Source organism: Rousettus aegyptiacus, unplaced genomic scaffold, assembly GCF_014176215.1.
Source record: "Rousettus aegyptiacus isolate mRouAeg1 unplaced genomic scaffold, mRouAeg1.p scaffold_m13_p_17, whole genome shotgun sequence".
Taxonomy (NCBI): domain Eukaryota; kingdom Metazoa; phylum Chordata; class Mammalia; order Chiroptera; family Pteropodidae; genus Rousettus; species Rousettus aegyptiacus.
The window spans coordinates 23,917,349-23,944,463 of record NW_023416292.1 but is presented as its reverse complement, the minus strand read 5'-3'; the positions used below and the strand labels follow the sequence as shown (position 1 = coordinate 23,944,463).

Genomic DNA, 27,115 nt, shown 5'->3' with positions numbered 1-27,115 from the left:
TCCTACAGTACACAATTATTGCAAATTCTTTGCTGCGCTAAGTAACAGAAGCTCAAAATGAACACCTCATACCCTACCTATGTTTAAAAGAAGGTTGTCTGACAAAAGAAAAAACATGTTTTTAAAAATTCAATATGAATGCAAAAGTGACTGGCTCTGAAAAGAGCCGTCGGGTTAAGAGGTGGCTGCACACAAACTCGCCTGTCGCTGGGGTACTTGGCGACGGCCTTGGTGCCCTCGGACACGTGTGCTTGGCCAGCTCCCCGGGCACCTATAGGCGAACACTCACAAATCTAAACTCTGACTGAGCCAAAATTGGTCAAGATTTTAATAGAATCTATATTTATCCCGATATTCCTTTTCTATTGAATGAAAAACGAACACTTTAAGAGAAAATTATAAATCCACGCGATTGTTAAAAAAAATCTTTCAATAAGAGATGTTTTTTTATTTTGATAATAAGGGGAAAAGTTCTCATTTGAACGAGAAAATTCAGAAAGAAAAGTTTCTTATCTGGCGGAGTCCGGTCCTCGCCACAGCTCTGCTGAGTTCGTCATAAACCGCCTGGGACACCCTGGGTCTCTCCAGCCAGGATCCCAAACCCTGGGGCACTGAAGCATTTTAAAGAAATTCTCAGGGAAGAGTCTCTGCCACCGTCACATAGCTCAGCCTCCCGCACTGCAGCTGTGCGCAGAGGCCTGGAATCTACCCCCAAACCAACGGTAGGGCAGCGGCGTAATGGCACCGTGGCCTCCGGCTCCCTCCTATGTCCACCTGCGTGACCCCATGCCCGGTTCTTCCGTGCACATGGCGGGCATGTCCCATGTGTCCCGCCAGCGCTGTGCTGCATTCTTGCCCAGGGCGTTTATGGGGATCGGTGCCAGCGGCCGGTGCGCGGGGCTGCGGGCTGCGGCCCGGCTGGCAGGGCCCCACCGCGCCAGGTCATCGGGCCCGGAGTGAGAGCTGAGAACGTGCCCGCTTGGAAGTCAGAACGCTGCCGCCGCTCCCAATCCCTTCCCCGCGAGCCACGGGGAACAGAAGTCAGAGCTCGCTGAGCAAATAACTGAAAATTCCCTGCGCAGCACATGTCCGCCCCCGTGAGAAAGCCGGCGCTGTCTAAGACTGCACAGATGAAGCCGGACATGCCGTCCACTCCCCGCCGCCCAAGGCCGAGCCCTGAGACGCCCTGGGTGCTGCAGGGTCCTGGGCTCGGCCGGCTCGGGCCTACGCCAGTGATGGGAGCTCCCAGCCGGGGACTGGTGAGCACTGGAGACTCCAACTAATGACGAGCTCTGCTCAGAAGGAAACCCAGGTCCCCACAGGAACCGCGCTGTCTGCCCTGTTCAGCGGCTCAGTCAACAACTGCAGACTCTGCTGCAGCGAATCCTCAGCTACGGAACCCAGAAGCCGGATTCGGAAACACCCAGTTTCGAACCTTGAAGCAAACTTGCCAGTGACAGCAGCAGCATTATGTGATTTCTTTGCGACAATTGACACGATCCTCCGATCCTCTGGCTCCCAGTCCTCACAGCACCTTCATATCTTTACAAAAAATGTCATGTTGCAGTGGAAGGCAGGAATTACAAGTAGAAACAAATCAAAACTTGGAGTGGGGTGAGGGAAGAAACAAAGTCCCGAACTCAGGAATTTTTAACAGCTTTATTTGACAGGGCCCTAGAGTGGCAACAACTTAGCACTTTCACTGACAAGTGACCACAAACTCAGCAATAAAAGGGAGGCTATTGATACTTGTAACTACCTGGCTGGGTCTCAAGGGCATAATGGGGGGAAGGGGCAGTCTCCAAGGTTACATATTGTATTTATTCCATTTATGTGGCATTCTCAAAATGACAAAGCCAGAGATGGATCACAAGTTAGCAGCTGCCCCAGGACAGGGAAGAGGTGAGTGCACGTGGCTAGACTGGGTACGTGGGGAGTTCTTGGTGATGATGGAACGACTTTGTATGGCCATTGCCATGGGAGTTGCCTGAATCTACACACAGGATGAGATCATACAGGACCATCCCCATACAGGGACATGCAGCGAGAACAGGTAAAGACTGATGAGAACAGAGTGAGGTCTGTAATATAATCGACGGTCTTTTGCCAATGCCGATTGCCTGGTGTTGATGGTACAAGGGTGTGGGGTGTCACCATTAAGGGAAACTGGGTTCGAGGGACTCTATTTCAAATTAACGTTGTAAAAAAGTGTGTAACGATTTTTAGCAGGTGCCACTTTGTATTGGTTAGGGTTCTATGGCTGGCTTAACAAGTCAATGGGATTTTTTTTTTTCATATCCACAGTCTTTTTTCTTTCTTTCTTTCTTCTGTATGTTCTAGTGATGACATATGTATTTGGCTGAGACTTGGTTCATTTACGCTGGTACATGATTTTGGAGATACTGCAACCCCTACCTCGAAGTAAGATTAGTTTCAAAACTTGGTGTTTGTAATCTCAAATTTCCGATGGAGTCCTTGGCTGAGTTAATCCATGATATTTAGGACAGTGTGTTGGGTCCATCATAAAAGTACAATGTTAAAGAAAAAAAAAAGGCCCTAAATGGTGTCACTTGTGCTAAAAAAAAAAAAAAACAAAACAAAACAAGATAGCAAACCTAGATTTTAAACCTGATCTAATTACGGTTTCTGCTGCTCCTGGAAATATAATTTTAATCAGCCAGTTTGGAATTTCTGATCAAGCACCAGTAAGGAGATTCTGATCGGTTCATCTTTCCAACCCACAGTTTTAAATGTCTAATGAGCATTTTACCACCACCTAATGCAAACGCCTTACAGTGCAGAAGTTGCGGACGTTCCTCGTCATTGTGAGGGGCTGCGGAGATGTGGTCGTTTCCTCCACTCATTGGATGTCGCATTCCCACATGACTTGCTCACTCCTCACCACACTTCAGCAAAGCCTCGCTCGCTCTGGACATTACAGACCTGACAGCTCTTCTCTCTCCTGCTCAGTGCACGCTCCTCTTTCCAAAGAACCTTCCGAGTTAACTACGCATTCCACCAGGCATCGGATCTGCCTCGTCAACCGTCAACCGAGCCACCTCCATCAAAGAAGGGGGGAAGAATGGGATGCAGCCGTGAGTGGGGAAAAGAAATTGAATTTCTGCTGAAGAGAGCTAGAAAGACATCCACAGGCTACAGGCTACATAGTACTTTTAAGTTTAAAAAGCAAAATTTAAGGAATTTTTATCCACCAGGGAGAGATGTAAACAAAGAATAAGGTAGAGAGGCCTTTCCACCGCAGGTGTCCCGGGCCGGAGGTGGTTTCAGGAGCTCCTGACTATTTTGTGCCCTGGACTCTGGATAGTCTGGAAAGAACTGTAGACATCTTTTCAAATGATGTTTTTAAAGGCTTAAAGCATGCAGGATAATAAAGGTAGCAATAGTAAAATACATCGAAACATATTTCAGCATGTATAACCTGTGTCATTATTAACACACCAAATAATGAGGAGTAGCGAGTAGAATGAATGTCAGTTTCGAAGACTCAGCATGAGCGTAGGATTGCAGAACATTGTCAGTAACTGCCAACTGATTGGAAAACGTCTGATTTCCCCTGCTTAAAAGTCACAGGTGCTCCAAAATCCATTGTGATTGGGCGCCTACACCCACCATTGAAGGAAATGCTAAACTGCATTTAGAATTTGTGAGGGAAAGAAAAGCATTTCCCCATCCAGGTTTACAGCTCATACTGCTCTGTAGAACTCGGGCCCTTATCCAGATTCGCCAATAAAATTAAGTGGGCTTCTCTGAGATGAACACAAAGCCGCCGGCCCGGGGCATGCAGGACAAGCAACGGAACAACCAGGCGACCCTGACCTTACAGCCCATTTTCCCACAACTCCAGGGATCCAATCACGCTGTTTCCCCAATGTTTCTCTTTTCTTTTGTTTCTCTGCCCTATTCCTGGCAGCTCACAGGAATATACAGCGCCCTGGGGCCCCTCACAGTCTGTGGGGAACGAACAGAGCACAAGGCCGCCTATGAGCCGCCAGAGGGGTTGGCAGTTCACTGTCCTCGGCCTCAGGGAGGCAGCATAAGTGGCGACAGAAGCCTTAACTCCCCCAGAGGGAACTCCACTGACCCCGGGGGGGTAAAACGCGCCAGTTTTTCAACTACCTCACAATATACAAGATTTAATATCTCACCCTCTAGTTGGTACTTCCCCTCTCCGGAGCCTGTGCACGTGAATCCGGCGGTGCGATCTGATTAGCTCTCGGTGACCTCTGCAAACCAATAGGAAAGGGAAATCGGGCAACATCCAGGGACTATAATGATCCTTTGCTCGGATTGGCTCGCCAAAGAGAACTGTACTTTTTCTAACATGTCGGGCCGCGGGAAGCAGGGCGGCAAGGCGCGCGCCAAGGCCAAGACGCGCTCGTCGCGGGCCGGGCTGCAGTTCCCCGTGGGCCGCGTGCACCGCCTGCTCCGCAAGGGCAACTACGCCGAGCGCGTGGGCGCCGGCGCGCCCGTGTACCTGGCGGCCGTGCTGGAGTACCTGACGGCCGAGATCCTGGAGCTGGCGGGCAACGCGGCGCGCGACAACAAGAAGACGCGCATCATCCCGCGCCACCTGCAGCTGGCCATCCGCAACGACGAGGAGCTCAACAAGCTGCTGGGCAAGGTGACGATCGCGCAGGGCGGCGTGCTGCCCAACATCCAGGCCGTGCTGCTGCCCAAGAAGACCGAGAGCCACAAGGCCAAGGGCAAATAGCTTTAGACCCCCTACCCCTGCACCAGAAGACACAAGGCTCTTTTCAGAGCCACCAGTTCATTATAAGGACTGTAACACACAACTGTGCCTGTCCCCCAAGCCCCTGGGTCTAAGAGTGAGTAAACACAATACCGGTTAAGCTCTTTTTACAGAAATTAGTGGGTGGCTCTGAAAAGAGCCTTTGCGATTCTCAAAGCAGGACCGGCCGCTGGAACTTTACTTCTTCTTCGGCGCCGACTTCTTTGCCTTCGTAGCTTTCGGTTTGGGTGACTTGGCCTTGGCCGCCTTGGGCTTGGGGGCTTTGGCCTTGGCCGGACTTTTGGCCGCTTTCTTGGGCTTGGCGGCCTTCGCCTTCTTCGGACTCTTGGCCACCTTCTTGGCCACGGCGGCCGCCGCCGGCTTCTTCGCCTTCTTCGGGGTCTTCTTGGCGCTCTTCTTGGGGGTGGCCGAGCCCGCCGCCTTCTTGGGCTTCTTGGCCGCGCCGGCCGCCTTCTTGGGCTTGGCCGCGCCCGCCTTCTTGGCCTTGGGCTTGGCCTCGCCGGGGGCCGCCTTCTTGTTGAGCTTGAAGGAGCCCGAGGCGCCGGTGCCCTTGGTCTGCACCAGGGTGCCCTTGCTCACCAGGCTCTTGAGGCCCAGCTTGATGCGGCTGTTGTTCTTCTCCACGTCGTAGCCGGCGGCCGCCAGCGCCTTCTTGAGCGCGGCCAGCGACACGCCGCTGCGCTCCTTGGAGGCGGCCACGGCCTTGGTGATGAGCTCGGACACCGAGGGCCCGGACGCCTTGCGCTTTCCAGCAGAGGCGCCCGTTTTCTTCGCCTTCTTCTTAACAGGTGTCTTCTCCGCAGGCGCGGGAGTAGCAGGAGCAACTGGAGCGGTCTCCGACATTTTTCTGTTTTACCAGGAAAGACTAAAAGAGACTCGAGCTGTCAGAGCGGCGTGCTGGGCGCGGGCGGCGGGGTTTTATATACGAGTCGCTGCGCGGTGATTGGCTGCCAGCCCCGAGCGCCGCGCAGCGCCCGGGCGCTTCGGCTCCGACGCGCCGCTGTGTTTCTTGCCCCTTAAAAAAGAGGAAAAATATAAGAAATCTGGGCACGAAATTATTAGGAATTTGGGGGATGTGGATCCGAGAGTCTTCGGGCTTCATTCCTACCTTCTTGGCTCTCCCTGCTTTCCACGCCGGCACCCTGAAACTTCCCCGACTCCCCCAGCTCTCTTTAAAACTTCGCTCTAACAGAGGCGACTTTCAGATTTTGCTTGAAAATGCTATTTCTCTTTGTTTCCTTTGCTAATCTTTCTTCCAGGGCATAGCTCTGCACAGTCTTCTCTTTGCAACTTTATATTAATCAACCTGTTTTTACGCAAATACACAAGAAAAATCGGTTTTTTCGCGAGAGCAATAGCACAGCTCCCCAGCAAGTACTCTGCGCTGAGCCCTGGGAATTGGCACTGGAGTGGAAGTTTCTGCCTACAGGACGGACTATTTTTTAAAAGATGGATTTTTTAAAAATAGTCTCTGGGTGACCAGTGAGTCCCCTGATCCAGGTGTTGTGGAGAAATACACTTTAGCAAGGGTGTGGGCGAGGCTGAGCTGCTGCCTTCTAGATACCAGTTCTCACTAGTCATATGCCTTCTTTTAAAAAGTCGAGTAATTGGTTTTTCGACCTAGAATGGGCATGGAGATCAACCAGCATGTCTACAAAGAAGAAAAAGTGAGTCACCAAGCGATAGGACAGCAGCTCCACGTGGGATTGCCAGCTGTGACCTGCGGAGCCCCACACAATCACGTTTATAATCCACAGCCTTAAAATTCTAAATTTCTTAATGACTGACACTCTATCCATAGGTTTTCTTCCTCCGATATTTAACATAAAATTCAGGACACATTCCAAAAAGATTTCTAAAACATGAATTTGATTTTACTTTTTTTTTTTTACATTGCAAGTAGGGATGCAGAGGATTACAAAGAAAAACAATTCATTTAATTCACGTTCTGAATTTTTATATTTTTTATCCTGGGCTTTTTCTAACAACATTTTTACTAGGCCTAAATTTAGTGGCTGGATATGTCCACCACGTCATAGCAAACCTTATCGACTTCACTGCTCTGTCTCTATTACTTTGCAACAAAACAGAACTAATGGAATTCAGTAAATACTGAATAAGCATAAAATTCATATTATCCACCTATTAATTGGATGCTGAAATTATACCTCGTGTTCATTAAAATAAACAAGCAAGAAAAGTACTTGGTCGTTATGTCTCCTCTAACACCCTATTTCTGTATTGTACTGTCAATAGAAAGCCAGCACCTAATTGCTTTTTCATCGCATTTAAGTTTATTTTAAATTTAAATAAGCACATGTGGCTAGGGGCTGGCATAAGACAGCATGGATTTAAAACACCTCTCTGCAAACATAAGCGTGCCTACAATTCACCTGGAGAGCTTGTTAAAAACAATTAATTCAGCAGACACGGGGCCGGACCTAAACCTTGTAAGTGTCAGGAGCTCCCACGTGGTGCTGATGCTGAGGGAAACGGCTGCTCCCACCCATCACCGCGCGCTGCTACCAGTCAGACCCTGGAAGCCGGGCGGCCTGACGGCTGACCCCGCCCGAGTATACTTTTCTCTTCCCTTCACTTGACTCGGAGCTCTTTAAAAGCACTTGTGTGATTATCTTTGTAACCCTGATTTTGTACACCATTCGCAGCATTTGTAAATCCAAAGTTGTTGAGTGAATATGTGAATCAATCCATTAATAAATTGGTGATTCTTGTTTGATGACTTTCTCAAAAAGGAGAGCGTGAGAGATCACTGCGTCCGAGTCCCTCCCTGGAGGAGATGATCGACCTTCTCGCTGCCTAGATGACAAGCACTAGCAGAGGAGGAATTGCAATTGCCTCTGAGGTCTGCACGGAGAAGACACGCGGTGAGACAGGGTGGGATGCGGGTAGCTGCTGGCATTTTGTCTGTCAGTCATATGAACCCATCACCTGTGTGCAGAGTTCACTCGGTTACTCATTTTGCTTGGACAGTATTTCACGGAGTTTATTCCTGTTGCTGCTGCTGCTGTTGTTAATTTCGTAAACTTGCAAACTTTCAATCACTATGAGGCAGCTGCGATTCTTTGCCGGCGTGGATCACTGCTCGTGAGTGCAGCAGCGGGCGGCCTCCGTTCTGACCCAGCAATGCACCTGCTACAACGCTGCCCTCCAAGCCGACTTTATTCCTTCTACAGAGAAGTTGTGCTTTATATATTTGAGAGAAAAAAAAAAGTGGAAACTTCATTAACATTGGCTCCACTTCCGAAAGCTCACTCTTAGGGACGTTGAAAACGATGTTTATTATCCTCTGCAAACAGGAAAGTTCAAACTAATACTGATGTTTTTAGAAGTCTTCACATTTGAAAATTTATTTTATCCTGATGTCTCTCCCTTTTGTAGACAAGTGTAGCGTGACAGCCTCCTGTGTATAAACGGCGACAGTGTTCAGGATACTGGTACAGTACCAATTATTTGTGACATCGCACAGGCCCAAACTAGAGGGCACAGAAAACGGCGGCCCTGGACCCCGAGGAGGAAACAGGAAAGAGTCAGAAACCGGGAGCGTCTCCCCGCCCCCTTCCCTGCGGCTTCCGGCAACGAAGGGACAAGCGCTATATAAGGAGCTGCAGCGAGGCCCCGGGTGAGGAATCCGAGGGTCGCTCTGTCTCAGTCATGTCTGGCCGCGGCAAAGGCGGGAAGGGGCTCGGCAAGGGCGGCGCCAAGCGCCACCGCAAGGTGCTGCGCGACAACATCCAGGGCATCACCAAGCCCGCCATCCGGCGCCTGGCGCGGCGCGGCGGCGTCAAGCGCATCTCCGGGCTCATCTACGAGGAGACCCGCGGGGTGCTCAAGGTCTTCCTGGAGAACGTGATCCGGGACGCCGTCACCTACACGGAGCACGCCAAGCGCAAGACGGTCACGGCCATGGACGTGGTGTACGCGCTCAAGCGCCAGGGCCGCACGCTCTACGGCTTCGGGGGCTGAGCGTCCCCCGCGCCCCGCCGGCCGCCCCGGCGCGCCCCAAAGGCCCTTCTCAGGGCCAGCCACCCGCCACGCGAAGGGCTGTGAGCTCGCACCACCCGCGGGCGACGCCCGGCCCCGCGACTCGGCGGTCCGCCGCGGTGCCATTTCTCTGCTAGGTCTGGCCACCTTGGCTTCGGGCCGTTGTCTGGCCGGCGGTGACCGCCGGAGACGGCGGGTCAAACGTGCTCCGGGGACGCGGGGGGGGGGGTCCTCACGCGATCGGATGCCGCTGCTCGAGGCCCGCCCGGGGCGAGTGGCCCTCGGGACGGCAAGTTTTCCAGCTTGAACGGTACCGAGCGGAGTCATTGGCGTCCTCGGCCCAACTGCGGGGAAACGCGCCTCCCCGGTGGCGCCCGGGCGCCCAGCTCCGCGCGGCCTGTAGAGGGCGCCCCGGCCTGCTCGCCGGCCCCCTCCTGCGGGAAGGGCGACGGACCCCGGACGCACAGAGCTCAGCGGCGGGGGACACGTTTAAATGTTTGCGCCTTACCCAGGCGGGGACTCTGGCCGACAGCTCATCGACCGTCCTACTGTTTTATTTCCAAACTTTCGATAACTTAACTTCCACAGCCCTTCACGTGTTCAACCTATGACCTCCAACCTGGGACGCTGACTGCAAACTAACCTCTATTTACCCTCCAGGCACAAGTGGCCTTCACCCGGGCTCACCCTCCCACCTGCGCCCTAACTCTTTCCCCTACCTGAGGACTTGCATCTGTCACTTAACACCCAGAGTGAACACTCACCCTGTCACCAGGAACAGCTCCCTTCTCTCCACCTGCCACATCTTAGGACAGTTAAAAGAGGCCCCTGCATGCTCAACATCTTATTTGATTGGACAGTAAATTAGCTGGTTGTCCTACAGGAGCCGTCATGATATCCCACTTAAAGTTTTAATCCTTAATCCTTTCCGCTGGCTCTTTCCACGTGTAAATACCTCGTGGTTCCTCTCCACTTAATCAGCATTCCTGTTAATGACTAGATCCTTCCCGTTGTACTAAATCTCCAAGGCCTGAGAATTTGATCTCTGCTACATCTCACCGTTTCCTGATCCTACCCTCTCAATGTCGTCAGGGGTTTGCGGCACCTTCCTGACCCACATCCTGTGTTCTCTCTGGTTCCTCTCAGCTTTTTGGGGTCCCATGACTCTTCCTGGTTCTCAATGAACTACGGCTAGAGCTCTCTTCTCACATCTTCCTCGAGTGCCAGCTCTTCAAGAGTGTCTGCGAAGTGGTGAGGTGTCCTCCACGCACCCGGGGTGTGGCAGAACAATCACTCCGTCCCACCGCGATCAGATCTGACTGACTCGTGGGTGTCATTATGTCCTGATGAGGAAGCCTGTATCATGTAAGAGTTATATCTAATACGGTCGCATGCTGTTCTGTTAATTTGTCTTGTTGGGGCAGAAGAAATTTCTCTTCTTCCCTTCTGGGTTTGTTTGGCTTGTCTACTAATTAAATTTACACAAGACAGATTAATAGAAGAAAAACGAATTTAACTTTGTACATCCAAGAACACCTTAAAAATATGAGAGCCAAAGGCAGGCAGGCACTTCGGCTAGGGAATGGGATGGGGCCTGGGGCTCCAAAGAGGAGCTCAGTCCGCAGGAAGATGAGAAGAGCAGGTATTAGGTAATCAGGTGTCTGCCCTGCCCTGCAGGTAGGTCATTCAGATCAATGTTATCTCTGCTTACAGATCTCTTTCTAGGCCAGACCCTCTATCTAAATCGTTTTAGCAGTTAAGGAAGGGGTAAAAGTGTTTTTTATAGGCTGCCTCCTGATTGCCTTCAGCTCAAAATAATTCACATGCCAAAGTGGCACATTTGGGGGTGGCCTATTCTGCTCCCCCTCAGTCGTATGTCCATGTGATTCTCAGGCCCAGCCAAGAAGCTAAGAGAGGAGGTAAAATCTGACTCCTCTACAAAGACTACCTGGGCATCAAGGTACTATCTCACCACAACCTCTGGAAAGTAGCAGGAAAGCAGTGTTTTCTGTCAGCCGGGCACTTCTCAGAAAAGAGGCATCACGTGGTCCTGGGGGGTAGGCTCCTGGCCTCACACCTCGACCGCACTGGTGTGGGCGCAGACAAATTACTTGTATGTATTAAATTGGTGTCGCACTAATTAATTTCTGTCTCGGGGTTGCTTTGAGCATTAGCTTAGTAATGTGCAACTAACTGTACCTTAGCTCTGGCTGCTCTAAAAATTCCCCAGTAGAAGAGCAGCACAGAAGTGGGACCCTGCACACCGGACTCTCCCCCGAAGGCCACACGGCATGCGATGATCCGCGTTACCTATTCCCAGGCTTTGCAACACAAAAGAAATGTTTATCGAAGGGCGTCTTGCTTGGAACATTTTCATTGCAGTGGTTGGTTTAATGTGTTTCTGTGGACCGAATGGGAACTGTGAGCTCGTTCCTGGAAAAGAGTGGGCAACCATTAGAAGGGCCTTTGATGGAGAAAACGTTAGGTGATGAAAATGGGCGAATCTGCCTCCAAGGCCGTGGAGGACGCGGCCCTTGGTGAAGGCAAAGAACAGGATACCCTGGAAGGCTCACTGAGTCGCCGACCCTGGCAATGCAGTGTAGGAAGTTTTCCTCTTTTTGAAAATAAGAAATTCTAATCAGGACTATCACACAAGTACAGAAAAAAATATCACCTCCTTTGTGCGTGTTAGGGATCTATCTATCCTGCGGATCCTTTGGATCATTCCCACGCTGGAATTGAACAAGCCCAAATCCCAAAAAAATAGGAATTGGCAAACATATAGTCAAGCTACCCAACCAGGCCTAGGGCTTGCAATCTGTGAGTGGCAGCTCTCAAACTTGACGGGGACGTTTGTCCATCTGAGTGTTAGTGGCCTTGTCCATAAAAACAGTGAATACTTGTTGATGATTGAGTTATTGTCAGCAAAATGAGGGCACCTAGTTTGTTGACATAAATTCCTATCCCCCAGGTCTTGTGTGTTTAAAAAGTAAATGTTTATGATACAGACAGGACTAAAGCATGTGAAAGACTTCAAAAGATTTCCAACATAACACCAGTATGGACGGTGTGCTTTAATTTAAATCCAGCATACACTCTTAAACCATGAAGGATGGCAGAGGGGCAGAATGTTCACTGCCAGGGGTTAATGCCCTGTCGTGTAGGGCACAGTGCGGAGAGGTGAGTGCCCTTTCCTGGGGTTGGTGCATGAAATTCAAGCAAAGCTGCCGTAAACTCTAATGCTAGGCAAAGGGATTTCGTGCGAGTGCCAGAAATAAACGTGTGATCATTCCGGGACTTCACATTATGTTACAAACTATGGCTGAGCTAGTACACAGGGCATAAAGATATAAATGTTCAAATTAAGAGATAATTCGTATTAAAAAAAAAAAAACTAACCCAAGTAGACTCAGAGATCTCATTGTCTTTTTTTATTAAGTGATCCATGAATCAACAAGAAGGGCCTCGGAGGGGCTGTAGGAAATGGAAAGTTTCCATGGGAACTCGGGCGGGGCGAGGGAGCTATTAACAAAAGAACAGAAAGGATTATTCTTAGGCCTGGATGTCTTTGCTTCGGGGCAAGAGAATGGGAAGGGTTTTATCATGCAGATCGCCTCTTTCTACAGGGGCCTAGAGGGCCCATGAGACAAATTACTGCTGCCGGATCAGAAAACTCCAGACTTGCTGATTAAGAATATGTTTCTGGGAGAGGCTGAAAATGCAATTAGTTTAGGGATGAAGTCTCAGTTTGGTATCCCATGCTGTTAGCACAAGTGACATCATTTGGAGCCTTTTTTTTCCCCTCCTTAACATGCACTTAAGACGTGCCAGTCACACCATCTGAACACCATGGATTAATGTAGCAAAGGACTCATCAGAAAATCTGATTACAAATATCCAATTTCAAAATTCAATTTACTTTTGAAACATAATCAATATCTCCAAAATCACGTACCACCATAAACGAACCAAATAATGTCCAGGTGGGTATATCACCACTAGAACAGCCAGGGAAAAAGAAAAAACAAACAAACAAACCAACAAAACCCTTACTCTTTTAAAAATACCATTATTTTCTTGAGTGAGCCATAGACTCCAAACAAGTCCTTCGGCCCTCACTAACATGTGATCCATCTCTGGCTTGTCATTTGGAGAATGCTACATAAATGGAATACTACAATATGTAACCTTTGAGACTGGCCTTTTTTTCCCACTAAGTATTATGCCCTTGAGCCAAGTTATTACATGTATCAATAGCCTTCTTTTTGTATTGCTGAGTTTGTGACCACTTGTCAGGGGGAAGGGATACATTGGTGCCACTTTGTGGCTATTCTAAATAAAGCTATTAAGAACTTCCAAGTAAAGGGGTTCTTTGATTCTGTCCCCCAACCCCCATTTTTGTTTTTTATTTGTAATTCCTGCCTTCCACTCAACATGACATTTTTTGGTAAAGATACAAAGGTGTTTTGAGCACTGGGAGCCGGAGGATCGGGGGACCATTTCAGTTGTCACGTAGAAATCACATAGTGCTGCTACTGTCTCTGACAAGTTTGCTTCAAGGTTCAAAACCACCACACTGAGCCTTCCCAGGTGTTTCTGCACCTGACTTCTGGCTTCTGTGGCTGAGGATTCGCTGCAGCACAGTCCGCAGTAAAATGAGCGGCTGGAAGGAAGGGTGGGGGAGATTGCGGGAGTGGGGGTTGTGGGGGGACCTGGGGTGGGGTCTGCCCAAGCTGGACCACGGACAGCACAGGGAACACCGCGGGGATGAGACTGGCCATAAAGCCCGACTGGTGACTATGCAGCAGTGCCTCTGGGGAAGGGGCCACGCACCCGCTGCCCCCAGGGAGGGATGGGGCTGGGCTTAGGGGGCGCGCGGTGGAGCCTGGAGGGCGCCGGGCAACCACAGGGCCACGGCGACTCCGCCCTGACACTGGTCTGGGGTAGATGACAGGCCTCTGCACACAGCTCTTCCCAATGACGCTGTAGGTGGCTCTGAAAAGAGCCTTTGGGTTTCAAGCTGTGAGCGGGGAAGCCTACGCCCGCTCGCCGCGGATGCGGCGCGCCAGCTGGATGTCCTTGGGCATGATGGTGACGCGCTTGGCGTGGATGGCGCACAGGTTGGTGTCCTCGAACAGCCCCACCAGGTACGCCTCGCACGCCTCCTGCAGCGCCATGACGGCCGAGCTCTGGAAGCGCAGGTCGGTCTTGAAGTCCTGCGCGATCTCGCGCACCAGGCGCTGGAAGGGCAGCTTGCGGATCAGCAGCTCCGTGGACTTCTGGTAGCGGCGGATCTCGCGCAGCGCCACCGTGCCGGGCCGGTAGCGGTGCGGCTTCTTGACGCCGCCCGTGGCCGGCGCGCTCTTGCGGGCCGCCTTGGTGGCCAGCTGCTTGCGCGGGGCCTTCCCGCCCGTGGACTTGCGCGCCGTCTGCTTGGTCCGAGCCATCACAAGAAGTTGCAAATCTCTCAACTGAGAATACAGAGGCGCTGGCCCTTTTTATAACGGGTTCCTTCTCCTGATTGGGCCAAGTCTTCAAATTTCGCGCCCTGAATCAATAAGCCTTGTGATTGGCCACCGCTGCCGATTAGAAGCCTTGATCCGTTGCCACTTGCTGGCATCTTCTCCGTGTTTTGCCCCCGGATCCCGCCCTGTGCTTCACACGTTTCACGCGGACCTCTAATGACTTTGCTTAATCTCCTTGTTAATTTCCTTAACCTCCTTGATTGGGATTTAGTTTGGGAAGAGACGAACATGGAAGTTCCTTGACCCTTTCAAAAGCTCCGTGGTTGAATATAATCAGTCCAGGCCACTTTCCTCCTTTTTCAAAGCTTCTGACTTTGAAGAAAAGCCTTATTTTACCACTGCAAGCACTCTATTTCATAATGTTTGACCCCACAATGAACACTGCGTCCCTTACGGAGACTCCGTTCCCAGGGAACGGATCAACCCCGTCTGTTGAAATGTGACAGGTTTTTGATTTCTGAAAAAGCTTAAATATTGTCGGCTTTTATGAGACTAAAGAGGTAATGTCAATGGCATAATCTGAAAACACAAAGTAGATAACCTGTATCTCCTTAGAATTAGTGATCCGGCAACTAATTTGGTGAGGAACTATATAGTAACACGTATTTTTATCAAGCTTAATCCCTTTAGGTCTTGATCTAGTGAGACACAAGGTTGATATATAGACACTATTGATTTTAATTTAATTTTTCGCACTGTTTTGAAAACGAAACTTCTGAGGGAGGAGGACAGAATCCTGAGCAATAGCCAATCAAAAGATGGATTTCAAGTCACCTTGTTAGCATAAACCGTTTCTACTGCCTGATTTTATCCAATCGTGGAATGACTTTGTCTACGCCTGATTTGCATAGAAGCCCTACAAATATAGGCCAGCTGAGCAGGAAACATCCACTCTGTTAGTTTTCTGGCAGCGTTTTCAGACATGCCTGAGCCAGCCAAGTCGGCGCCCGCCCCGAAGAAGGGCTCCAAGAAGGCGGTGACCAAGGCGCAGAAGAAGGACGGCAAGAAGCGCAAGCGCAGCCGCAAGGAGAGCTACTCGGTGTACGTGTACAAGGTGCTGAAGCAGGTGCACCCCGACACGGGCATCTCGTCCAAGGCCATGGGCATCATGAACTCGTTCGTCAACGACATCTTCGAGCGCATCGCGGGCGAGGCGTCGCGCCTGGCGCACTACAACAAGCGCTCGACCATCACGTCGCGGGAGATCCAGACGGCCGTGCGCCTGCTGCTGCCCGGGGAGCTGGCCAAGCACGCCGTGTCCGAGGGCACCAAGGCCGTCACCAAGTACACCAGCTCCAAGTGAGTCCCTCTGAGGCCACCCTTCAACCCAAAGGCTCTTTTCAGAGCCACCCACCAGTTCCCATGAAGAGCTGTAGTACTGAGTGCTACCGCAGGCTGCCCGAAGGCTGTGCAGACACTCCTGGGAGATGTCTCTCTATTAAGCATCCTTTTTAACAAGCATAGCACTGGTTTTTGAGTCCCATACTCTTGTTAAAGAAGGACAATAGAATGCCTGAAGGCAGGATACATTTAAATGAAAGGGATTGGAAAGGGAGCTTTTGGAACAAAGCTTTGTGGAAGAATGACTCAATACTTTAGCCATTTATGACACAGGACTTAACAAAAGGGAAAATAGAAAGGCTCAGACAGCCTGCAGACAAGGCAGGCTTTGTTTGGGGTAACATCCTTGCTTTGCTGTCAGCCAGCAGAGAAGCCAGGCTTCAGCAGTCTCCCTTGAAGCTGAGAATATTTCAGCTGCAGCTTTTTCAGAATACGTTAAGTAAAGGGCATACAAGTACCTGGGAACATTGAGCTTTAAATTCACCTGTGTGGGCTTTTCCGTTGGATCATGTGGTTACAGCAGGGTTGGTGAGTATTCTGAGTGGGCCTGAGATTCGTCCCTGGATGAAGCGTGGAGCTGAAGGACTGGGACTCTGAGTTCACTCACTTATTGAGAGTCGATTAAGTTCATAAGTGAGAGGTACTAAGAAAAGACCAGTGAGCGGTATAGACACAGTTCCTGTCCTCACAGGGGTCAACTGAAATGGATGTTAAGACTGATTCAGCCAGCAGTAGCAGCAGCAGTTGTAAGGTGTTAGCAGTGCCAAAGCTGAATCGACTTTGCCGTAAATGTTCAAGTTCCCAGTGGCAGTTCTAGGAGGAAGGTGGAGAGAGAACAGTGGCCAGGGAGGAGGGGACAGCAAGAGAAGAGTCACACAAACGTGCAGAGCTCACATTTCTCTGTACGAACCATAGTCAACGGCAGGTTGAAGTTATTTGGAGGTGATAGGTGTGCCCCACTGGAGAGACCCAGTTCCAAGGACACAGCAGCCCATCTGCTGGGCCCCTTCACTCCTCAACTCCGTCCTCAAAACCACCCCCTCGGGAGAGAAGAAATCCACAGGGAAGAAGGGAGAAGGGTGGTCAGGGAGGGCGCGGGGGAGGCAGGAGAAGCAGGTGCACGTGGCGCCGAAGGTTCCAGTGCGGTGCCTCCCATTCGCGATCCATCTGAAATGTGTTAACTGAACCAACCTCTTCCCCCTCGTTTCTTGCTATAAGCTTAAAATTAATTCAACAGAATTAAATAAATCATGGAACTCAGGGAACTTAAATTGGACTGCGAGCCTTCGTTTCATGACCCTGAAGATGGCCTACCCGCATTGTACTTGCAGACTGTCATTGTATTCATGTCCTACCTGTCATCCTAGTTATTCTTAATCCGCCCCCTCTACCCTGTGGTTCCAGGTGTTGGGTCCAGCTACAGCTATCATGTTCTCAATCTGTTCTGAAGGAAGGGGAATGGGTAACGTAATGCCCCATCGTTTATCTAAGCCCTGAGGATGGTACAACTTCACTTTTGCTAAAAACAATGGCCATGCTTTGGTGCAAAGGAAGCTTGTGAAGTCTAATTACCAAATAAGAAAGAAAAGCAATTTCAGGGACAACCGTGGCAGTCCCTGCCACAGCTTGTGCCTGGAAACAGTATAACTTGGACAAGACAGAAATTGGTGATTTCTTCAGTCGTCAGGAGGACAGTGGGGCTTCCTGGTACAACACACATAAGTTGTAGAGACTGGCAAAAAAAAAAAAGTTGCTTAAGTGGGGGAGAAAATAAAACAATACAACTGTAGTTAGGAACACATTTTCACGTTGAGGTGACCCGTGCTTGACACTAAAGCTGTGGGCAAACGGCACAGGGCTTGAGAACACGAAACAGAAAAAATGCCGCCAACCTGGAGGGCGCCCCACTGAGACCCGACGCCTCCTGTAAGGCCGGGCGGCATTTGGAGTCCAGTGTCATCCGACTGGTCTGAACACACATTCCAGGTGCAACGACCTGGCATGCGAGCTCCGATGCTCTCTGCCGTCGTCCTGTCTTTCATCTCGGTGGGTTTTTCTCCACCAGCTCAGCAGACGCGCCAGTCGTGATGGGCAGGCATCACGGAGACCACTGATCTCTAATGAAATCAAACCCTCTCGGGGCACCTCATTGTAGGCAATCGTATTAAGAACACTTAATTCACCGACACGAATAAACGCGTGGTTTGCAAATGCTTTCTCCTGGTGAGAGTTTGTAAACAGGCTGCCTTTCTTGCTGAGGCCAAACCACCATTTAAAAAAATAAGCTTCTTAACCTGGTGTTCATGAGGCACCTGAGGGGACTTGAATGGTGTAGAGCAGGCCGCGGTGGGGCCTGAGCCCCTGATTTCTAGCAAGCTGCCGGGATGCCCGAGCCACTGGCATGAACCACGCTGCCCAGTGCCCAGACTGGTCCCTCAGGGCACCTCAGGTTCTGCCTCCAGCGAGCTCACCAGGAAGCTTGATGATCTCCCGTCAGCAAAACAAGGCCCGCGTTGTCCAGTGGGAAACGCACAAACGTTCCCCAGGGAAGTCGAGACGGCTTCACGTGGAACTCCCCAGCGACGAGAAGGCAGGAAACTGAGGATTCAGACACGAAAGGACAAATGTCGGAGATGTCCCCTGGCAGTAGCGCCTCAGCGATTGATGCCCACATGGAGGGCTAACGCTTCGCGAGCGCTGGACAGAAAAAAAACACCCTAAGCTCAGTATTCGTGGGTAAAAACCTCACGCTTTACAATCTGTGGCCCATACAACCCGATTCACTGGCTCGCTTCCCGTCAAGCTACCTAAAACACAAGGAAACCATTCACTCAGGCTGCTGCCAAAACTGAGCACCCCTCAGACCACCCCAAGTCAGGTTTACATCCCATTCCCACAGCCAGCAAAGCTCCTGCCTTAGGGCAACTTTGACGTGTGACCTACTAACCCACGGCCAACAAAGCTGCAGGAGACTGAGTTTAAGCCTCAGTGGAAAGCCTCTAAGCCAGCGATTCCGTTTCACTTCCAATACACAAGCCGGGCAGGTTTACCCAGGAACTTACGAGAACAAATCTCTAACACCCCAAAGCAAACTGCTTCAAACTCTCAAGATGCCTTAGAACTTGGTACAAGGAATGGGGGAAATTACAGCTTTTTCTGAAAAAAGGTGAGCGGCTCTTAATGAGCTGGGTTGTGATGGGGAGGACTGGCCGTGGGCATCCTGCCGGGACCTGAGTTCCACCTTTTAGGCAGAAGTCTTCACTTACTGTCCATGAGCCCCGTTTTCACCAGGCCCAGGGCCTAGGAGGACCCATCAAGGGCTCCGGGGAGGCTCCACTTCCCAGAGGGACTCAGCACTGGGGGTTTCTGGACTGGGGTGTGGTCACTGATAACTCCCACTAACTTCAAGTACCTAATTCAGCTTGATCCGTGTAAGCCCGAGTTCTGCCTTAGTGACAATGTCAAGTTTCTCATACAGCGCCCAAACAACTTCAGGTAACTGGCTGCTCATTGCTGCAGCAAGCTGACTCCCTGGCATGAACTAGATCGCACCCTACAGCACACAGCTCTTTCGAATGACACTGTGGGTGGCTCTGAAAAGAGCCTTTGGGTTTCAAGCTGTGAGCGGGGAAGCCTACGCCCTCTCGCCGCGGATGCGGCGCGCCAGCTGGATGTCCTTGGGCATGATGGTGACGCGCTTGGCGTGGATGGCGCACAGGTTGGTGTCCTCGAACAGCCCCACCAGGTACGCCTCGCACGCCTCCTGCAGCGCCATGACGGCCGAGCTCTGGAAGCGCAGGTCGGTCTTGAAGTCCTGCGCGATCTCGCGCACCAGGCGCTGGAAGGGCAGCTTGCGGATCAGCAGCTCCGTGGACTTCTGGTAGCGGCGGATCTCGCGCAGCGCCACCGTGCCGGGCCGGTAGCGGTGCGGCTTCTTGACGCCGCCCGTGGCCGGCGCGCTCTTGCGGGCCGCCTTGGTGGCCAGCTGCTTGCGCGGGGCCTTCCCGCCCGTGGACTTGCGCGCTGTCTGCTTGGTGCGAGCCATTTCGGGAGGAACGTAGACAAATACTAAACTGAGCCCAGCTGCTGAGGTAGCGCTTTTATAGCCTCAGAAACATTCTGATTGGCTTTGCGCTTTTCAAAAGTCCCGCGCAAAGAAACTATTGGCTGGAAAGTCAACGCGGTGATTAGTGCATCAGAAATTCAAATGAATTGTTCCTTTCTCCCTATCCTGTTTTTAACAGTCTGTTCCAGTCGGGTTAATTTTATAATGCTCTAGTTCAGTTCATTTCAAATTGTGGGCAGAGAGCCACGTGGGCCTTGCGGAAAGATGCAAACTATGCTCCTACCTCTCTACTGGGGCCTAATCCCCAGAACGACACTTTCAGAACAGATTTACTTGTGCTTTTTGTCACAGTCACTTTTTAACTGAACGTTGATTCGCCTGTCGCGTCCTATTGACTCTGAAACCTGTGAGCTATGTGGCAGGGTTCCTGGGCGCAGTAGCCGGGAGTTACAGGTAAAGCCTCTGGCCAGGGACAGGGAAACTGTGATGGCAACGGAGACTGACTTCCCTGTGGGGGCCCCGAGGAGGTTTGGCTTCGCTTCAGAAACCCAGACGAGCGCCTGCCTTCCGGTGCACCAGTCGGTTTGTGGGGCGTCTGGGTGGCATCTCAGGCAGCCGGACCCAGCTGCAGCGGGGTGATCTGCTGACCCGGAAAGTCGAAAAATGCCTTGTCCTGGGCTCACCTCCTGGGGAGATTAAGTTTACTCCCTCAACACTGATGAACACTGGTGAAATCAAATTGTCTACTGCTCAGGGCTGAGACGCCCCCCCCCCCAAATTCCCTCCCTAATTATGCTAAAACACTTGTTGCTATGCATTTCCTCAAAAGTCCCTTTTACCCTAGAGCACATTCACCCATAGCATTCAAATGGCTGATAGTAACTACCGGTTGATGAACTGTAGGAACATGCAGGTACTAATTAAAATTGAAATATAGAACCGGTACTTGCCCTTTTTAGAGAAAATGTGTTGGCTCTGAAAAGAGCCTTTGGGGTTAAGTCAAAAGTTGTTAGCTGCAGGCGCTGAAGTTCCAGTTGGTTCACTTGCCCTTGGCCTTGTGGTGGCTCTCGGTCTTCTTGGGCAGCAGCACGGCCTGGATGTTGGGCAGCACGCCGCCCTGCGCGATCGTCACCTTGCCCAGCAGCTTGTTGAGCTCCTCGTCGTTGCGGATGGCCAGCTGCAGGTGGCGCGGGATGATGCGCGTCTTCTTGTTGTCGCGCGCCGCGTTGCCCGCCAGCTCCAGGATCTCGGCCGTCAGGTACTCCAGCACGGCCGCCAGGTACACGGGCGCGCCGGCGCCCACGCGCTCGGCGTAGTTGCCCTTGCGGAGCAGGCGGTGCACGCGGCCCACGGGGAACTGCAGCCCGGCCCGCGACGAGCGCGTCTTGGCCTTGGCGCGCGCCTTGCCGCCCTGCTTCCCGCGACCCGACATTCCGAGCTTGAGAATTTCACTGAGTAAATCGAGGGCAGGGGTGGAGCATCTTATAAACCTTTTTAGGCGCGAAAATGGCAGCTTCACCCTGAACAGTGTAAATGCAAATTTGGGATTCCTGCGTTCTGATTGGGCAGGGCTAATTTTTTGACGTTACATTCAATATCCTCCAATCAGATACAGGACTTTACTTTATCACCTTATTAGCATGCGAGGTTCTATATAAAACGGACAGATTGTGTTTCGCTCATTCTGTTTCCTTTCCGGGTGTTTTTCCTTTTTTGTTTCCTGTTCTCCCGACCATGCCCGAGCCCGCCAAGTCGGCGCCCGCCCCGAAGAAGGGCTCCAAGAAGGCGGTGACCAAGGCGCAGAAGAAGGACGGCAAGAAGCGCAAGCGCAGCCGCAAGGAGAGCTACTCGGTGTACGTGTACAAGGTGCTGAAGCAGGTGCACCCCGACACGGGCATCTCGTCCAAGGCCATGGGCATCATGAACTCGTTCGTCAACGACATCTTCGAGCGCATCGCGGGCGAGGCGTCGCGCCTGGCGCACTACAACAAGCGCTCGACCATCACGTCGCGGGAGATCCAGACGGCCGTGCGCCTGCTGCTGCCCGGGGAGCTGGCCAAGCACGCCGTGTCCGAGGGCACCAAGGCCGTCACCAAGTACACCAGCTCCAAGTAGACGCGCTCCTGAGCGGCTTTGCCGCTGACCCCAAAGGCTCTTTTCAGAGCCACTCACTTTGTCTCCAAGACCTGTAAGCACCGAATGTGGGGAAAGTGTAAGGTCCCCAGAGTAATGAGTGAACGTACCCGTGTTTTCGTCCCCCTGCAGTTAGTGAAGCTCAGCACTGAGGGAGTCCGCAGCTGGATCATGTTATTCGACTTTAGGAACTAGGGAGCAAGGGCGGCCTAGGTCCTGTTTCGGTTTTATCTAGAACTTTCTGCAGTCTTTGTAACTGGCCCGTCTTCACTTGCATTTTCTCATAAAAGCCTAGGAGCACCATGCAGGTTCCCTAACCCAAGGTTTTCTTGGATTGTTGCTCTTAGCTAAATATTAGCTCTTCAAGGTCAGGAACTCTGTTTCAGCCAGTAGTTTCTGATAAGGCTTTATCCAAGGGTGTGGACCACCAGGCCGCAGGCTAGCCTGAGGCTGCCCGGAGCTGGAGAGTCCTTTGTTATGCAAATTTCCCAAAGACCGGTGATCCCCCCGGGTCGAAGTGAGGGTAGTTCTGCCCACTCTTTGTATCTTTCCCTCTTAAGCCCCCAGGGCTCCCCGAGTCTCCCACTAAACCTAGTCGTGGAATGACCTTGTCCACAGTTCTTCATTTTCTGGGGCTTTTGGCGAGAAGAGTTACAAGGATGTAATGTTTGTGCGCGCCTCCTCCTGTCGCTGGGTTTATCCTACCACCACCTGTGAGGGACTCCTGTTTACAGCTGAACGACGGGGGTTAGGGCGGGGTGGCCCCTTACGACACAATAAATGCAACAGATCTCGGCCCCCATCTGTCTAGTTCTAAGGACTGTTGCCACAGTATTTACCGGCTTTTTATTTTTTCAAGGAAGAGGCTGATTGCAATGTTAAGGATGGGGTAACAGGCTCAAAGGGAAAATAAAGCATTAGAATAAGAGAAGAGTAAAACTGGCCAGGAGACACAAGAGTTCTTCGAAGCTCAGCAAAGTCCTTATACCAGGCGGAGTCCCTGAAATTCTCTCTGTCACCACGTGTGCAGATAGAGATGTATAGGTTTGCGGCGAGGTTTGCAGGGGAAGGATCAGCTGCAGCAGGTCCATCTTCTCCGAGCCCTGTGGCATGAGGCTTAGATGACCTCCGCGTCTTCCCCCTTCCAGTGCCCACGCACCAGGTTCCTGTGAGTGCGGAACGGGCGGCTCCATTCTGAGATGGAGTGTGAGGAGAAACTTCCCCGAAGCCCACATACAACTGAGCATGGGATTATGTCTTGCTCTCCAATGCTGATGTTCCAAAAATGTTTTAAGCAATGCATTCATAAAAGGAAACAAAGGCCTGGTTTCAGGGGGCATTCCTCCGGGGCAGGACACAGGCTGAGGTTGGGCAAGTCACATAAACACTGTGTGAGCATTCCCTGACCTCTGACACGGGAATAGCTGACGGGGGAGCACATGGCAGCTGGCATGGGCAGTAAAGCGGCGGACACAGAAAGTCCTCCGGGGGATCAGCTGTGCCCGAGGCCTCTGTCGCAGTGTCGGCGAAGGTGTCCTTGGGCCCACCCACGGTGGCATCAGTCCCGAGGCCTTCGCCGAGGCAGAGGGCCAAAAAGCCTACGAACAGCCGGCACCAATAGCAGTGCCCTCTCTGGTGTGAAGACAAGGCAAAGCCCTCTAACAGCCAAAAACCCTCTCCAGGGTGATCCTGCCCCCCGAACTGTGTCACGGACATGCCAGTGTCTGGGAGACTCCCCTGCCTGGGTAACCACTCATGATGCACTAGGACGGGGCATGTCACTTCCCAGTCAGCTGTGCTGGGCCCTGAAGGGGGGACTCTGGAAAAAGCCCGCCCCCGAGGGCTGCTTAGTGACCCTTGTATCCCTGCTGCCCTCACCTGACCTCCCTGTAGAGTCTGGCCAAAATGAAGAGTTAGCTGCAGAAAAGCGGCCATACTTGTAAAGCTCCCAGGGAATCAAATTATTGCCCACAATCCTTCCCGAGCGGGAAGAGCCAGGGCCGCCTGAAGGACTCCTGCAGGGCTCCCGGGCACTCGGAAGGCTGCTGTCAACCTTATCTCGTAAAAGAACTACCCTCATATCAAAGGGAATAGGGAGTAACTCCAAATAAATTTAAACCAAACTTTTAATATTAAGAAAATTTACTATACTGACCTTATTTTTCTCATTTTTACACGGAATAGAGAAACCCGTAACATAGACTGCCACTATTCATGGATGAGCATTTGGAAACCACTGATTTGTTCAAATTCCTTCGTTTCAAAACTGAAAAGTGGAGTCTCTGACTCCACTCAGCTGATCGGAGGAGGCAGGGTCAAAGCAGATTTCTCGACCTTCCCTTAAAATTGTATCTCCTCACTTCCGCATGTTTTAAGCACCTATATTCTAAAGAGTCCACACATTTATTAATACTATTAACAGAATTATTATGAAATAATCCACACAGTGAAAGTCGTGGTGACATTTTACATTCCGGCAAAGCATCCTATAGATTTTCTAAAGGCAACCAACAGAGCAAACATCAAGCGAGGAGGATGGATAGATGAATTGTGACATAAAGAGGCATAATCACAGATCCTAACACAGCTGTGAATACGAGTGAGCTTTAGCCACAGGTGACCAGATGGCAACCTAGTGTCCCCTGAATAAAGCAGCCCCCAGAGACCAGATGCACTCTAATACCTTGTCAATATACTTAGAGTAGTCGCGCTGTGATAATTCTCAGATCCCAGTGATTTACTGCAATAAAGGGTTATGTGTTGCCCGTCATGTTTATTGACTGTGGGTCTGTCGTGACCTGCACACCTAGAGGGTGACTATACCTGAGAGGGGGCGAAGAAAGAATGGAGAAAAACAGAGAGACGTGCGCAAAAGCTGACGCCAGGTGGGCCGCTGCACTCTGCTGAGATACGGTGGCCCCGGGGCGAGCTCAGCATGTTCATTACACACTTTCGAAGGTCGAGGAGGGGGTGGGGGGTCTTCTTCTCAGGACTCGAAACTTGCTGGCAGCAATAATTTCCCAAGGTCCATCTGTACCCAGTTATCTCTGCTAAACCACAGGCCGCTGTCTGTTCACGATTTTGCTTCTCTGCCCTTGACAGATGACAACATGGTCAAGCATGGCTTTGCCGATGCTTTGGCCACAGGCCCGGCTCGGATCCGGCTCTCCACGTGGGTCAGTTACCGCTCCAGTTCCCCGTCTCCTTCATCCTAAGAACCATGTGAGGGACAGAGAGAGACCGCACAAAGGCTCTCGGCTCTGCTCAGGGGTGGCACTCGTCATTTCCATCCATGTTTGTTGGCCAGAGCAAATCAAAGGGGCTGACGATTTCTCCAGCGCTGCGTAAGCGCTATTTGCGCAGCGGCAAAGAAACGCCAGTTCGACAGAGCCGGGCAGCAGCGTGTGTCCTCGAGGCCTGTCTTCGATCAGAAGCCAGTGAAGCCGAGAGAAGGGAGGCAGCGGGTTCCACAATGAGGCTTCGGGAAGCCTGAGAACTCCCTGGGACCCCGTGCAAAGTGTTGGGGAGGGCGGGTGCCTTGGGGACGGGATGTGTGCATCTGTCCCCAGAGTGACCTCTCCGTGGCTCTAATGTCAACAGGTTGTTCCAGTGAAAGGTCCAATTTTGCTGCATCCCCTCGCCGTTGAGAGCATTTTCCCACATCTGTAAAACAGGGATAACGTTCATTCCACTTGTCCTGAGAATCACAGGAGAAAGCTCTACGTCACGAATCCCCATGTCCTGAGTACAGAGCGAACAGTCCTTGCTTACCCCGCCCAGGGGCTCAGCTCTCCAAATGGCGTCTTTGTCATCAGACCTCCTTTACGAGATCTCAGTGATCTCACGGCTTTCTTACTCTGACGGCAGTGACGTTCCAACAGCTCCCGACTGGCTTCCAGCCCGGACCTTCCCTAAGCTGCGGCCTCGTATTTCACCTCTTCCTCTCAGATATATCACAGGGATCTCCAATTCTGCACGTCCAATACTAAGCCTGTGATTCTCCCCAAACCTTGTTCTCTCCGTATTTTCCTCCACTTTAGAAACGAGCATCTCCATCCCAGATGCCGTGGCTAAAATCGCTCGCATCATGCATGAATTTTCTCTTTTACACCATGGATTCACTAGCTCAGCAAAGAACTAACAACCTGACCTTCTACATGCAAACAGGTTCCAGCTGCTTTTCACAGTCTCCAACACTGACACACTGGTCCAGGGCGCTGCCGTCTCTCACCTGCATTACTGTAGTGGCCTCTGAACTGGTCCTGCTCCTACCCTGGCCCCATCACAGTCTAGTCACCAGGCATCCAGATAGATCATTCAAAAATATAAATCAGGTCACATCCGTCCTCTGCTCAAAAGCCTCCGATGCCTCCCTCCTCATTCAGAGTGCAAGTCAGTGTTACTTTTGTTAAGACAAGGCTCTCAAGGTCTGGGCAGTTCTTACTGGACGCTATTCCTGCTAAATGTCAAAATGTAGCACAGGATTTGGCAGTCGCAGCTGCAACTGGATGAGCCTGACCAGAACCCAAGTGGGTAAATTTATTCGACTGCCAAGAAGAAACCGACATGTAATGAATTAACCAAATATTTTGTGTCAGTAATGGCTAAGCCTCCCTTCCAAGAGCTTTGATAATTATTCCCCTGCCTCTTGTACTTGTCACAAGTAAAATGAAACCTTTCCTTCCTCCAAGACTGTGTTCCTTTGGCTCTGACACTCCAAGCGGCAGACCCACTGTGTTAGGTCATACATCGTGGCCTCCAAGGTCACACAGGAACCGTCAACTCCATTCCCGTCCCAAATCTTCTCCCTTTTTCCTCCACACCGCCTCCCACGCCCTGTGCCCAGCCACCTGTAACTCCTTGCTACCTTCGGGCTTTCCCTCTTGGTCTTCCTTCTAGTTACACTTGGCTTTCTCAGTCCCCACTCCTTCAATCATTATGTTATTGGTAAAGCCATTCATGACTGCGCCATTTAAAATATCCCCTCCTTCCCCCCCGCTTTACGCCTTTCCCAGTCTTTATAGCACTGAGCTCCATCTGACACACCATATGTTTTGCTTGCTTTGTGTGTCTCCCCAGTAAAAGGTAAGCACTATGCATATAAAAAAATTGTTTAGGTCACTGTTATCCGTGCTGCGGTTCCCAGAGCGTAGGACAGGGTGCCTGGCACAAAATATGTGCTCGGGTTTTTTGTTTGTTTGTTCATTTGTTTGTTAAATTAACATCCTCACACGAGTTTATCTCAAACCGATGCCTTAACTCCAATTACACCTGATT

The 27,115-nt window shown here is 51.2% G+C and overlaps 6 protein-coding genes across 6 annotated transcripts; 3 read left to right on the top strand and 3 right to left on the bottom strand.

The window, feature by feature from the left end:
- Positions 1–3,347: 3,347 nt before the first annotated feature.
- Positions 3,348–5,681, bottom strand: LOC107503264 (histone H1.3). Its single transcript, XM_016131334.2, has 2 exons — positions 4,865–5,681; positions 3,348–4,244 (listed from the first exon to the last, which is right to left on the bottom strand). Exon 1 carries the CDS (start codon positions 5,612–5,614, stop codon positions 4,949–4,951), a length of 666 nt encoding a protein of 221 aa, XP_015986820.2. The 5' UTR covers positions 5,615–5,681; the 3' UTR covers positions 3,348–4,244; positions 4,865–4,948.
- On the top strand, positions 4,343–4,990 carry LOC107503841 (histone H2A type 2-C-like). The gene has a single exon (XM_016132675.2). It carries the CDS (start codon positions 4,343–4,345, stop codon positions 4,730–4,732), a length of 390 nt encoding a protein of 129 aa, XP_015988161.2. The 3' UTR covers positions 4,733–4,990.
- Positions 5,682–12,788: 7,107 nt separating the features above from the next.
- Positions 12,789–19,699, bottom strand: LOC107504658 (histone H3-like centromeric protein CSE4). The gene is made up of 2 exons (XM_016134033.2): positions 19,277–19,699; positions 12,789–14,244 (listed from the first exon to the last, which is right to left on the bottom strand). The coding sequence occupies exons 1-2, from the start codon at positions 19,682–19,684 to the stop codon at positions 13,810–13,812; spliced, it is 843 nt and encodes a 280-aa protein (XP_015989519.1). The 5' UTR covers positions 19,685–19,699; the 3' UTR covers positions 12,789–13,809.
- On the top strand, positions 15,185–15,651 carry LOC107504418 (histone H2B type 1-C/E/F/G/I). Its single transcript, XM_016133599.2, has one exon. It carries the CDS (start codon positions 15,221–15,223, stop codon positions 15,599–15,601), a length of 381 nt encoding a protein of 126 aa, XP_015989085.1. The 5' UTR covers positions 15,185–15,220; the 3' UTR covers positions 15,602–15,651.
- A 969-nt stretch (positions 19,700–20,668) lies between the features above and the next one.
- Positions 20,669–21,152, bottom strand: LOC107504394 (histone H2A type 1). The gene has a single exon (XM_016133552.2). It carries the CDS (start codon positions 21,135–21,137, stop codon positions 20,745–20,747), a length of 393 nt encoding a protein of 130 aa, XP_015989038.1. The 5' UTR covers positions 21,138–21,152; the 3' UTR covers positions 20,669–20,744.
- Positions 21,153–21,388: 236 nt separating this feature from the next.
- LOC107504410 (histone H2B type 1-C/E/F/G/I) lies at positions 21,389–21,886 on the top strand. Its single transcript, XM_016133587.2, has one exon. The coding sequence runs from the start codon at positions 21,440–21,442 to the stop codon at positions 21,818–21,820; it is 381 nt and encodes a 126-aa protein (XP_015989073.1). The 5' UTR covers positions 21,389–21,439; the 3' UTR covers positions 21,821–21,886.
- The last annotated feature ends 5,229 nt before the right edge of the window (positions 21,887–27,115 follow it).

Excerpts from the sequence above, each read along its gene's own strand:
- LOC107503841 (XM_016132675.2), top strand. The coding sequence starts at position 4,343 with ATGTCGGGCCGCGGGAAGCAGGGCGGCAAGGCGCGCGCCAAGGCCAAG.
- LOC107503264 (XM_016131334.2), bottom strand. The coding sequence starts at position 5,614 with ATGTCGGAGACCGCTCCAGTTGCTCCTGCTACTCCCGCGCCTGCGGAG.
- LOC107504418 (XM_016133599.2), top strand. The coding sequence starts at position 15,221 with ATGCCTGAGCCAGCCAAGTCGGCGCCCGCCCCGAAGAAGGGCTCCAAG.
- LOC107504658 (XM_016134033.2), bottom strand. The coding sequence starts at position 19,684 with ATGGCTCGCACCAAGCAGACAGCGCGCAAGTCCACGGGCGGGAAGGCC. Across the intron at positions 14,245-19,276 it reads GCATCCGCGGCGAGAGGGCG|TTGAGAGATTTGCAACTTCT; the intron begins TAGGCTTCCCCG and ends CTGTATTCTCAG.
- LOC107504394 (XM_016133552.2), bottom strand. The coding sequence starts at position 21,137 with ATGTCGGGTCGCGGGAAGCAGGGCGGCAAGGCGCGCGCCAAGGCCAAG.
- LOC107504410 (XM_016133587.2), top strand. The coding sequence starts at position 21,440 with ATGCCCGAGCCCGCCAAGTCGGCGCCCGCCCCGAAGAAGGGCTCCAAG.